The sequence below is a fragment of the Stegodyphus dumicola genome, chromosome 3 (genome assembly GCF_044657685.1).
Source record: "Stegodyphus dumicola isolate Sdum_Otavi_A_Nest chromosome 3, ASM4465768v1".
Taxonomy (NCBI): Eukaryota; Metazoa; Arthropoda; class Arachnida; order Araneae; family Eresidae; genus Stegodyphus; species Stegodyphus dumicola.
In genome coordinates this window covers 143,453,704-143,466,608 of record NC_140770.1, presented here as the reverse complement: position 1 = coordinate 143,466,608, position 12,905 = coordinate 143,453,704, and the positions used below count along the sequence as shown (strand labels likewise).

General features: G+C 33.1%; 1 protein-coding gene across 1 annotated transcript in view; it reads left to right on the top strand.

The window, feature by feature from the left end:
- Positions 1–12,905, top strand: part of LOC118202786 (rhomboid-related protein 2-like) — a 71,489-nt gene that overhangs the window by 40,908 nt on the left and 17,676 nt on the right. Inside the window, exon 7 of the mRNA XM_035374979.2 lies at positions 11,189–11,301. Coding sequence (XP_035230870.2) covers positions 11,189–11,301 — 113 coding nt within the window. The remainder of the gene's footprint in view (positions 1–11,188; positions 11,302–12,905) is intronic.

Below are 12,905 nucleotides of genomic sequence, written 5' to 3'. Positions count from 1 at the left end.
GACTTCCCCGATACCGGATATTAGATCATCAGTTTAAATCTAGTAAGATGGCATGTAGAAATTATACAATTAAAAATATAAAATCGTGATTTATGAAATAATGAAGCATTTATGATCTAAAGAGTATCAAAATTTACACACACACACACACACACACACACACACACACTGCTTAATATTTATTTATTTTATTAAACACCTTCAATATAAGTTGTTTCATTTTTGTGCTATTACTTTCTCTTTAATCCTATAGACAGACGTAATTTCTTATTCAGTTACTAAGTTCTATTGTTCAAGTGCTGTAATTGCTGTGCCGAGAATTCCAACTAACTTGTCAGGCGAAATTTTTTCATTTTCAGTAACCTCTCTGTCGTGTCAGTAACCTCTCTATTCTGTCACTTTCTTCAATATCAATAGTGGTATTTTCTGGATCTAGGAACCATAGTATAGATTTCGCTGTCCATTAACTGATCATGATTGAGGTATTGTTATCACAATGAAAAACTTCTGTTATATGATCTTAATTTATTACTGCTTCTCCACATTTCTCTACAAAATCAAAAAACTGGAAAATTTCACTTTTGGTTTGTTATATCCCAAAACCTTCAAATTCATGGCTATCATCTTCATAATCCTCACCATGAAATATAATAGTTGGCTATAAATTAAGCCAAACATTTTTCAAAGTATCTGGAGACACATCATCTCATGATCTAAAAGTGCTCCACACAGTAGATTTTATGTTAAAATATTAAAAAAAAATTCTTGAATAATCTTGCAATTGTTCAAGAAATTTAACATGGATTTTTAAATTGCTACTTTATATTTGCATTTCAGCAGGCACGCTATTCCGATATTGATAGGCTGAATGATGGATATACAGTTTGGAGGAAAGAATCAAATAGATACATTATTTTTCACTAAAACTTTAAGTGAAGTATGAGCTGAACAATTGTCTACTATTAGGACAATTTTTTTGTTATCAGGTAAACCAAATGAATTCAAATGTTGCTGAGACTCAAGTAAGAAACAATTTTCAAACGAATAATTCATTAATTCTTCTGTCATCCATGCTCTTTTATTTTTATGATATGTAATGGGGAAAATCTTTACTCCTTTAAATGCTTGAGGTCATGTATTTTTTCCGATTATGAAAAGTTCACACTTGGGCATGCATTTCTCCAGCATTTGTGCATTCTAAAATTGTTAGTCTCATTTTGGAATCTTTGACACTATTTAGAGCCTTTTCTGTAGATGAAGCCAAGGTATTTCACAGTACATCTTGCCAGAAAAGACCAGTTTTATAAGTGGTGTAAATTTGTTCTGGAGATAAGTTTTCACTAGTAGGTGTTGTTGTGTATTTAATTATGGCAAAGCACACTAGGGCTATCTGCCTAAGGTAAGGGATGCCTTCATGGAGGACTTTCTAAGGGAAACTGGCTCGTATACACGTTACACATAGGGAAAACCACGAAAAACCCAGGCAGCCAGCCCGTTCGTGGGATTCTAACCTCGGACCAAACTACCAGTGTTCAGCGACTTTACCGCTCGGCCGCTGGTGGACCCACTTTTCACTAGTAGTGAGTTCAATGAATTCTTTGCAAATAGTTCAACAGCTTTAGTATCAGCTGAAGTTTTTCACCCGAAATTTTTAATTGCTTTTTAACATGATTTTTAAATTTGATTAATCAACTTGTCGAATATTTGTACTCAGTTTTGAAGTTCATTTCTTCATGAAATATTTTGGCTTGAGTCAGTAGCATTGGACCCATCAATGGCACACCCTCATTGCAACACTGTCTGACCCATTCAGTCATCACTTTGTCATGATCGTCACTTTTAGCATAATGAATAATTTTCTGTTATTCATTGCGAGTAGGGTGTCAGAATCCACAAAAAATTCAAAATGTTCCTTTTTCTGTTTTCTTATGTCATATGCAGTTGACTTTCAAATGCTATACTCCTCACATGATTTTGAGACAGATATACTTTTATCCAGTTTTTGCAGCAATTCCACTTTTTATGGTATGGCCATCAAAACATGCTTTCACTTTGTGGATACTGTTGTAACTCCAGAGTTAGAAATTCTTTACGATATAATGGAGAATTCAAACTTTAATTTTCAATTGGCATGTAAGTATTATTAACAAAATCTACTTTTAGCATATCAAAAGAAATTTATGCTAAATTTTTCTTCACCAGCATTTCGTAGCACATTTAACATAAACGCCAAGCATAATATCAACATAAAAGGTTTCCATACTCAGGCCTGTGGGATCAGTAGGGAAAATGACCGACTCCGACTCCTGGAATTTTAATGACTCCGACTCCAATTCGACTTTGACTTCCTCATATATATATATATGACATAATAAAAGCAAGAAAAGAGAAAGCCCCAGCAGTGTTGATCCTATATTGAACAGGAAGAATTGCATAGTAAGCTATTGTGCTGAGTTCATAAAGAAAACTTGGCAGTTGAGGTGATTTTAATTCCATTTTTATTTCTAATCATTTGGCATCCTATTCGTGCCTATTCAAGAAAATTTACATTTTTGATATTATTGCAATAGGAGGCAGCATAGTGAAATTACGACCAAGCACAGCACAGACAGAAGCTGAAGTGCGTAGTTATACAAAATGGAAGCATACAAAGAGAAAAAGTTTTGGTTTACAATGATCGTTTCAGTTCCCAATTATTACGTCATTAGAGCTGCGCAGGCTATAGATTGATCTAGAAATGAAGCAATCCAGAGAAGTTATTGCGAAACCCCCCTTCAAAGAGAAAAAGGCTTGGCGACAGAAAAGCCTTTTTAGAAAAAAGCATTACAGAATTAGCGAAACAAGGGAAATGCAGTAGTGGGATCATAAAATTTTTTATAAATATTTTTTTAAAATAAAATCTTGCAGGTATAATTTTAACTATAAATTCAAGTTGAAAAATCTATTGAAATTTAAAGTCTTCAACTGTAAAAACACTGTAAGGAATGTCCTAAGTTTTTCAAGAAATACTGGAAAAGTTCACAGTTCTGTAAAATCTTTCCTTGGATATCATTAATCATAATATTATGCAGTCCTTAGCTTGAAAGTCTTTCATAAAAACTGATGTTACCAATATAAAAGAAAAATTTTCTTTTACAGATTCATGAAATTTGAATTAATTATTTATAAAATAATTCACATTTTCTTAATAATTGTAAAGCAAGGTAAAATGAAATTTAGAACTTAATACATAGTAAGTAAAAAAAATCAGTACGATAATAATATAAACTTTGATAAAAATAGGCAAATCCTCTACAGTGCAAATTAGCGTGGCAACTTGCTGATGGCTATGGGATGCTTAAATACAATTACACATAGAAACCTCCATTACTTAATAAAGGTAACTAGCCTCTAGTATTGTATAATTATCAAAGTTTATAACTAAAAAAATCTTCAAACTAGTTAATTGAAATGGAAAATATATACAAATATGCAAAATTAAAGATATATATTAAATCCCACTCTGCCCTACAATAATAATATGAACCATATAATTTTGTAAATATAAAATTAAGGAAATAAATCTCATAATCATATCTATTTAGGGAAAGCTTTTAAAACTTTTTCAAATACAAAAATTTCAAACAAGTCCATTAACATTACAAAATCGCCAAAATTTTATAATGTAATTAAATTTTCATTTGAAATAATGTACTATTATTATCAAAATTTCCAATTGACTTATTTTGTACAAACTGGAAGACTTCACAGCTTTCTCCTAGTACACATTTCCATCTATTTGGGCAGTTACTTGGAAAGGCCTCCATTTATTTTATAAGGTAACTGGCCTATGCTAACTGCATTACAACACCCCATTTATTAAATAAAAAAAAATAAAAAAAAAAAAAAAAACTAAGCACACTCCATTATATTAAAAAAAATAAAAGTGGGAGCCTTCAAAGTTTATCTAAACATATTACGATCCATACATTTTTTTAGTCAGTTAACATAATTCTATACTACTTATGATTTCTATAATACTATTCGAAAACACTATTTGTTTTATCATATTTTCTACTATTTTTTCATAATTATTTCATTCACTTAAAAATTCTCATCAACAATTCAAAATTTTCAACATAAATTCAAGACATCCAATACCTTCTTAATATCCTTCCCTATGAATAATTTAAATAGCTTCAAATCCGGTACTTAATTTACTCACACTTACTTATGAAAAAATAGAAAAATTAATGAACAAGAATTTCACATTTTCGGAAAACAGCATAATCAAATTTCAGAAATTTTAACCACAATTGAAATGAAAAGTATGGAATCTGCAGTATATTAAATAATTTTGTCTTAAGTTCACACAAAGCTGTCGATTGACGAAGTGCTAGCAGAAGGACAAATAATTTTCTGTTGCACATACTTGCAAAGAGCAAACTCAGCTTAGTGACCTTGAACACATTGTAATGCTGAATCTTCTAATCAGTAATTTACTGATGATTTAAAGCACTTTCCCCCCACCCTAAATACCGTAGGGATAGCCGAAGCAAATTCAATATTCCTTATCACTAGACATTCAACTTATGGATTTATCGTGTGATTATTTGTTTGAAGCACTTGCAAAACAGCACAGCAGAAGGATGATAAGTTATTTTTTAAACAATGAAAAAGCAAATTTGATGATTCACTTCTTTCACATTATTGTGGATTTATTACAAAACGATGATTTGAAGAGCTGAATTAATTTTCCGTTGAGGTCTCAGGCTGCAATAAACTATCCTGACCGATTAATTCACATAATAAAAGCAAGAAAAGAAAAAGCCGCAGCAGTGTTGATGCGTAATTATCCAATATTAAACAGGAAGAATTGCATAGTATGCTATTGTGCTGAGTTCGTAAAGAAAACTTGGCAGTCGAGGCAATTTTAATTCCATTTTTATTTCCAATTGACATATGTGGCCACAATCATTTGGCATCCTATTCGTGCCTATTCAAGAAAATTTACATTTTTGATATTATTGCAATAGGAGGCAGCATGGTGAAATTACGACCAAGCACAGCACAGACAGAAGCTGAAGTGCGTAGTTATACAAAATGGAAGCACACGAAGAGAAAAAGTTTTGGTTTACAGTGGTTGTTTCAGTTCCCAATTATTACGTCATCAGAGCTGTACAGGCCATAGAATGATCTAGAAATACTGCGATTTTTAAAACTGAGAGGGAGAATTAAGTTTTTCTGTTAGTTTAAATTATAATTTTGATTTACATATTTTTACTTCCTTGTACAAAGTAAAAAGGAAGTATTGTAATCGCGAAAAGTTTCAGACAGCATATTTCAACGAAAATATCCATTTTGACCGCTATCGAATGCAATTTAACAATGTTTTTGCGTGATATCTGTACGTAAGGACAGAATAAAATACTCTTTTCCTTCAAAAAAATTATAAAACTGCTTTAAAATTAAATCTGAAGAGAATTTTTCGTGGCGTCTGTACGAATGTATGTACGTACGTATCTCGCATAACTTTAAAACGAGTAGCCTCAGTACGTTGAAATTTTGTATATAGGACGGCTATAACATGTAGATGTGCACCTCGTATTTTGGTTGCAATTGGCCGCACCAAACGTATATAAATATATATATATCCACTCCGTTACCCGGCTCAGTGATCTCAGTTTCTTTAGTCTTATATGTTTGTAAATTGTACATTTTTTGCTTTAAAAATGATTGTATTATGTTGTTTTTATCTTCCGGTTAAGGTTTTTATGCCTTTAGTAAATGTGTATGCAATATTTTTAGAATTATGAACAATTTTAAAGTTGTCTAAGTGTCGCTAAGCCTTTTTTTAATGGCGGCCATTGATGTTTACATTTGAAAAAGGAGACTAGTGGATTTGTTGCCAATCTAAAGAAACTTAGCTTCGCAACAATAAAGATAACGCATACATTTATTATTGCCAATTAAATCATGCTTAATTCTTTCTGGAATTTTTTCGAGGAAATAAGTGTTTAAAATTTACTTCGTAATTTTTAATATAGATATTTTGAGTTTTTATGTATTTTTGCCTTCTTGCGAAGTGAGAACTGAATTAATTAAATGAGAAATACTCAATTGTCTGTGAAAAACTGTTTCTTTTTTGTTTTGCTTGCTTAATTTCTTTTATACATCATTCTAGCTTTATTATAGTATTTGAATATAACATGTGGCAACGATTAGATAATTCTATTCTTTAAATGATATAAATTTTGTGCATTATGAGTTATAATATGAATGAAATATATTATAACTGTTATATAATTATTGGATTATATAACAGTTAACTTAGTTTCCGTTACATAATTATTATATAAGTTAACTGTTATATAATTATTAATACTGTTAAGTGAATCTAGCGCCAGAGTGTCGCTATGGTAAACAAATACTAGAGTGAATTTTAAAGAATGCATTTAATCTATTGTGGTTTATGTGCTGTTGGCAAAGTAGATTTAATTCAATCCAATAAGTTTAAATGAAATGCAAGAAAAATGCGTATAATTTAATATTCCGTACAAGGAAGTCGTGGTGTACACATCAGATTTTTTTATCTTATATATATGTAAACAAAAAGGCATGGGTTACAGCTTATTTTTTTAATATAAAAGAAGTAGTAGATGCTACAGAAAAAATTGATGGCATAGCAAATTATTTACATTAATTAGCATTTATTATGAAATAGAAAAATTGGCATTAGTTATTTCTAAGAAACAGTATAGCTTCAGCAAGATCTTTTTTGTTGGAGGCCCATAGATCCGATTTGATAAACTTCAGAGCTGAGAAGAGTCTTTTCACACTAACTTGAGTTGGAGGAAGAGCTGTTACTGTTAGTTCTACTTCTTTTAGCTTTTCAGGATAGATTTTTATAACTTCTAAAAGAGGTGTCTTGCGCAATCATATTTCTCTAGTTCTCCAAAAGCCGTGTAGAAATCTTTTTTTGTATTAGGGAGACTGGAAAGTAATGTCGCTTTCTTACATTAAATTTAAACGAATACACTTTTAACAAGTTTTATTTTTAATCAATAATATAATCACCCTCGTTATCAACAACCTTTTGCCATCTAATGTGCTGATTCTCAATCCCGGACCAATAAAAATCAATTGGTTTTTGAGTAAAATATCTTGAGAGAACATTTTGGACATCATTCAAATTTTCAAATTTTTTGCCACTAAGAAAATGTTGTAGGGATCCGAATAAATGGAAATCCAATGCTGCAATATCGGCCGTGTATGGTGGGTGAGTATGGCAGTACCTCCCACCCCAATTCATTAATTTTTTCCAGTGTTCGTCTTGCACAGTGCAGTCTTGCATTGCTTGTTGCAGAATGACGCCTTTGCTGTTGACAATTGATATTTTTAGATTAAAGATTGGTTCACTCCATCCAATTGTTCACAATAAAGGTCTACATTAACAGTTTTTCTAGGTTTCAGCAATTCAAAATGAACAATTCTGCGAATACTCCTCAAATGCCTTTTCGGGATGTAAACCCTTTGTAACCCCTATTAAAACTGCGTTTTGAGTTTTGGATTATCATGTAGGACTTATTTTTTTGCCTCCACTAATCAAACGATCAAAAAACGGTTCTGTATGGTGCCATTAGCCCCTTCGCGCCGGCTGTCACGTCTAGGTGCCAGCAACAAACACACTCACTTCCTGGCCGACACGCAGGTGTGCCAGAGCATTTTCCCGTTCACTACCAACTGTCACGTATTTGTGCCAGTGTCCTGGCACGTTTTTCAAACTATAATTTCTGCCACAAGATGGCACTGTATGTCCACATGGTTTCAGATACATGTACATTAACCTTCTACTCGAAATGAGAGAAACATGACTCACATGCACGTGTTTTTGATTATATAAACAAAAGGGGAAATAAATGTTTCCGAATGGAGTGATTTATGACGTCTCTTTAAATCGCACTTTATTCGCACGTAGTAGTTGTTTATTTAAGTAGAGAAGTTTTATTTGCGCTAAAGTGTTGGGTATTTCAGTTTGCAGTTCAGTTTTTAGAAAATAATTAGATCTTGTTAGACGTGAATTCGTTCTGTTTTTACCGTTGCAATGTCGAAGCGTCGAAAATGTTTAACAGAGCATGAAATAGCAGAAATGATGCAAAATATTTCAGATATTGATTCTGAAATTCTGATATTGATTCTGAAAGATTAACTGAAAGACATTTTCCAAAACTTTGTTCAGAAGAGACACAAGAAAATGAGACGACGATGCTTTGTTTGTTCACATTCTCGAAAAAATCCTCCAAAACGGCAAATGAGTTATTACAAGTGCAAGGAATGTATCGTAGGACTGTGTACAATTCCGTGTAGATCCCTGTTTTCAAATTTTTCATACGAAAAGAGAATTTTAAGTAATATATTTAGTTTTCAGATGTATAATGTTAAAAGTCATAAAATGGTGAGTAATGAAAATAAAATGTATAAAATATGCATTTAAACAAGTAATAAGGTAATTAAAGTATACAGTATAAAAATATCTATGAAGCATAAGCCGTTTAAATACTCTATAGAGCATTATTAAACAATGTGTTGATACTTCGGGAATTTCATGGATTTAGGCTTAGTAGCGAAAAAGCACCAGGCCCTGACAGACGCTCACATAAGACACCGCCGGCCTCCGCGATAAGTGCGCGTTTGCGCTACCTGGCTCGAAGGGATTAAAGCAATACGTTGCATGTGATGGATAGGTTGGCTTTGTTCTTTTCGGACAGATTATGGGGGACTTAAACACCTGCTTTGCTTATAATTTCCATTCTGCTTTAAATGTTCTTGGATGGTTGACTAAGGTTGGTTAAGAGTGTTTGACATGGATTTGCTTCCACTTCTGTTGTCGACATGCGCAGAAATGACATTACTTTCCGGTCCCCCTGTTATTTTTTCATTTTTATATCTAAAAGCTCTTAGTTCTTTATTTTCATTCTCTTTGCCTTAGCCTTTTTAATATAATCCAAAAATATTTCTTAAAATCTAATTCGTCACTAGAAAAGGATGATAGAGACTCAATTGCAATGTCTGCAGTTTGACTGTCCTGATTCGAACTCTTCAATTGTTCTGAGAATAATTTCATTTTTAATGAAAGTTCATAGATGACTTTCTTTCCCTTTTTAATTTGTTTGTCATCCAAGAAAATTCGGGGTTTCGGATCTACATATATTGAACCCAGCAAGATCTCATTTCTAGAAAACTATTTTCTCTTTTCTATATTGAAGAAATGATTCCTTATGCAATAAACCCTCCATTTCAGAAAGAACAAACATCCCATTCTTCCATTCTCACCTCCTGTTAATTCTTCAGATTGCAGCTTTTTTGTGGCTATATACATTGTAGAAAGAAGAGTTTCCAATTCTGCAAGACATTCCACAGTCTTTCTCTTAGTGAAACATTAGGATTATCTACTTCTAAAAAAGTTCTTAATTCTAAATACTCTTTATTATCAAATATTTACTTTCTTATCGTGTTGCTTGATCAATAATTGCTCCTTTTCCTGCTCGCTTCCTAAGAATGGCATCAATTTTAGGAGTTCTTACTGCTATTGCTGCTTACCTAAATTTACCAGTGAGATTTGTAACTAAATGAATCAGTTTAATTGCTGATGGCAAATATGATATCCATCCTTATATTTATTTATTAATATGTGAATAAAATAGAAAATAACTATTTATTAATGTATACAGTTCGTAAATAAGAATAATAACTCAGCTTGTCATTAATTTTTCAATTCATTTTAATTTCATTTCAAATTCAAACTGTCCAACAAAAACTGGAGTCGGAGTCAACCTGTTTTTAGCGACTCCAGCTCCGACTCTCTTTACCCCAAAATCTGTCCGACTCCACAGCCCTGACTATACTCTTTGTTATTCATTTATTAATACAAAAAAAAAAAAAAAAAAAAAAAAAAAAAAAATTAGACATTGCTGCACGAGTCACATCTCAAGTTGTCATGCGGTGATGAAAGCAAAAATAAATTATGATTCACTAGGTTGGCATCAGGCATATAAAATATTAGTTAGATATAAAATCAATGATATTTCTTAGTGCCAAAGTGAAATTAAGAATCAGGACTCTCTGCATGTTTTATATATATATATATATATATATATATATAAAAATCTGAAATGTTTCAGATTTTAAATTACGTCCAAATTAAATTAAACGTTTTTTGTAAATTAAACGTTTTTTTAACGTTTTGTGCGTTATCTTTATTTGTTAAACATCATGTTTTTCGTACTTAAACCATAAAATTCAATTCAACAGGAATAGTTTTAAAATGAGCATATCTTTAGAATTACCGATACAAAAACTCACGCGCCGGAGATAAAAATGTTTTTTCTGCATAACGTTGCCATTGCTCGCTTTGAAATCCTTGAGTTTGTTAATCAAAAATTCGTCAAAGTTTTAAAAAATAGAAAATCGATCATAAAACAAATTTCAAATTTGGTCTTCCACATGCTGATACTCGTTGGAGGATTACGTTATTCAAAATTCGATGACTCTATGTACCGTTGTTTTAACACAATACGAGAAATATACATACATATATGCAGATTTTTCATTATTTAATTTCTTCAAATATAATGCAGGACTCTAACATTTTGTGGCAACAGTTTGAAAAGTGAACCGACATTTATGAGTCTGACGCAAAATGCCAAAACGAAACTAATAGTCCTTTGGGATTCAAATCCCTTTGGACTAAAAAGTCGGGTGGTTTTGAGGTCCTTATTTTAGATTACTCCGGCCTTTTGAATTGATCATTTAGATTTTGTACAGTATATCTTTTCAATATGTATTCCAGCAAATTCCCTTAACCTTTCGCTATTGTGTTTTCGGTGTTTTGAACAGAGCTCTTTCTAAGTGCAAACCCACCACAATTGGCACATTCTGGAAAGTTGTTGAAGAGGAATGGATCAGTACCCTTGGAAATATTATGAAAAGCCCAATTGACATTGAAAGTCATTGAAATCATGAAGCAGACTTACATTCTAGAAAAATGTAAATTAAATAACCCCAAAATTGTTCTAAAAATGTATAAATACCATCTGTAAATCCCCCCCTCCACTAATGTTTTTTTTTTTTTTTTCATAGAGATAAAAGCGTAAGCGTATGCACTAGTTTATTTAGCAGCTTTTTTAAATTTATATCTTTTCTTCTCTAGTGCTGTGCATATCTTTTTCAATCTGCTCATTCAGTTGCTTTTGGGAGTACCCCTAGAGATGGTTCATAAATGGTGGCGAGTCATGTTAGTCTATTTGGGTGGAGTTCTTGCAGGTAATTAAATTTTATCAGATAAAGAATGTGCCAATGTAAATAACTGTCACATAAAATGCTTTATTTTTCTGTCTAACCTTGTAAATTGCAGTTGCCTTTTATTATAAGCAATATGCAAAAATATTTATTTTGCAAAAGAACATAGACATTCAATTCTTGATGTAGTAAACTCGATTGTAGTGAATATATGGCTACTGTGTACTCAAATCATTAATCTCAGTGTGCATACGTAGAAAATATATATTAAAATTTTTCTTTCTAGACTCCCGTCACCCTAGAATTTTCAGTAATCATTGTAACTTGTTTCAAATAAACCCTTCTTTTAAGAGCTTAAAAGAATATATTGAAAATAGTATTGAAGTTTATTGTGTATTTGTTAAGTAGATTGAAGGGGAAAAAAAGTACTTCAGTTTTTTTTTTTTGAATATATATATACGAGGGTTGGAACTTTAATAGTGGCAACTATTTATTTACAAGGAATACAAAAGTGATTCATGTCACCATGTTTTACAGTCCTTCAATATAGTCGCCAGCATTGTGTACAACCCGTTTCCAATGATGTGGAAGTCGCAGAATACCTGTAGCAGTGCCTGTTTTGTTGATAGTTTGAATGGACCGGTCTGCTGCCGCAAGAATCTCAGGAACAGTTTGGAAGCGAGTGCTACGAAGTGGTTCCTACATCTTAGGAATTAAGTCATAGTCACAAGGGCTTAGATCTGGGGAGTATGGTTGATGGTAAAGCACTTCCCAGCCCCATCGCTTGAACAAATCAGTCACAGCTTGCGCTGCATGCGGCCGAGCATTGTCATGCAAAATGAGAGGAGCGTTCTGCAGAAAGTGCGGCCGTTTTTTTCTCAAAGCTTGTCGGAGATTGTGCTCTAAAAATGAGCAGTAATACTGCGCAGTGACGGTTTGCTGTGGGGGAACGGTATGCATTAGGATGACACCATCACAGTCATACACGAGAATCACCATATCTTTCACATTGCTGGGGTTCTGACGAAATTTCGAACGTCGTGGTGACCTGTGATGACGCCATTCGTTTGATTGGCGTTTCAGTTCTGGCTGGTACGATCAGGCCCAAGTCTCATCCAGCGTAATGATACGGCGTAAAAAAGCATCTCCTTCGCGCTCATAGCGCTCCAGGTGGGTTCGGGCAGCATCGTATAGTAGCCATTTCTGCATTTCCGTCAATTAATGTGGAACCCATCGTGAAGCAATTTTTCTCGTGGACAGGCGTTCCTTCAGAATGTGCAGCAGAGTCGTATGCGCTAATCCTGTTTGTCCGGCCAGCTGATGAATCGTTTGGCGGTGATCACTGTCCATTAGTGTGGCAACAGCTTGCACGTCTGCATCGCTGACACTCGAATGACCTGGCCGCAGCATGTCTGCCACATTTTGGCGTCCTTCATTGAATGCTTTCACCCATCTTGCTACGGTTCTGTAAGGCAATGCAGATTCCCCGCAAGCCTCTTGAAGCCCTTGATGACGCTGTCATGCTGTACGACCTCTGGCACATTCAATTTTTATCCAACATCGTTGTTCTTGTTTTGAAAACATGGTGACAACACTTACTTTAGACCGCGAGCTAATACAAGGATCCT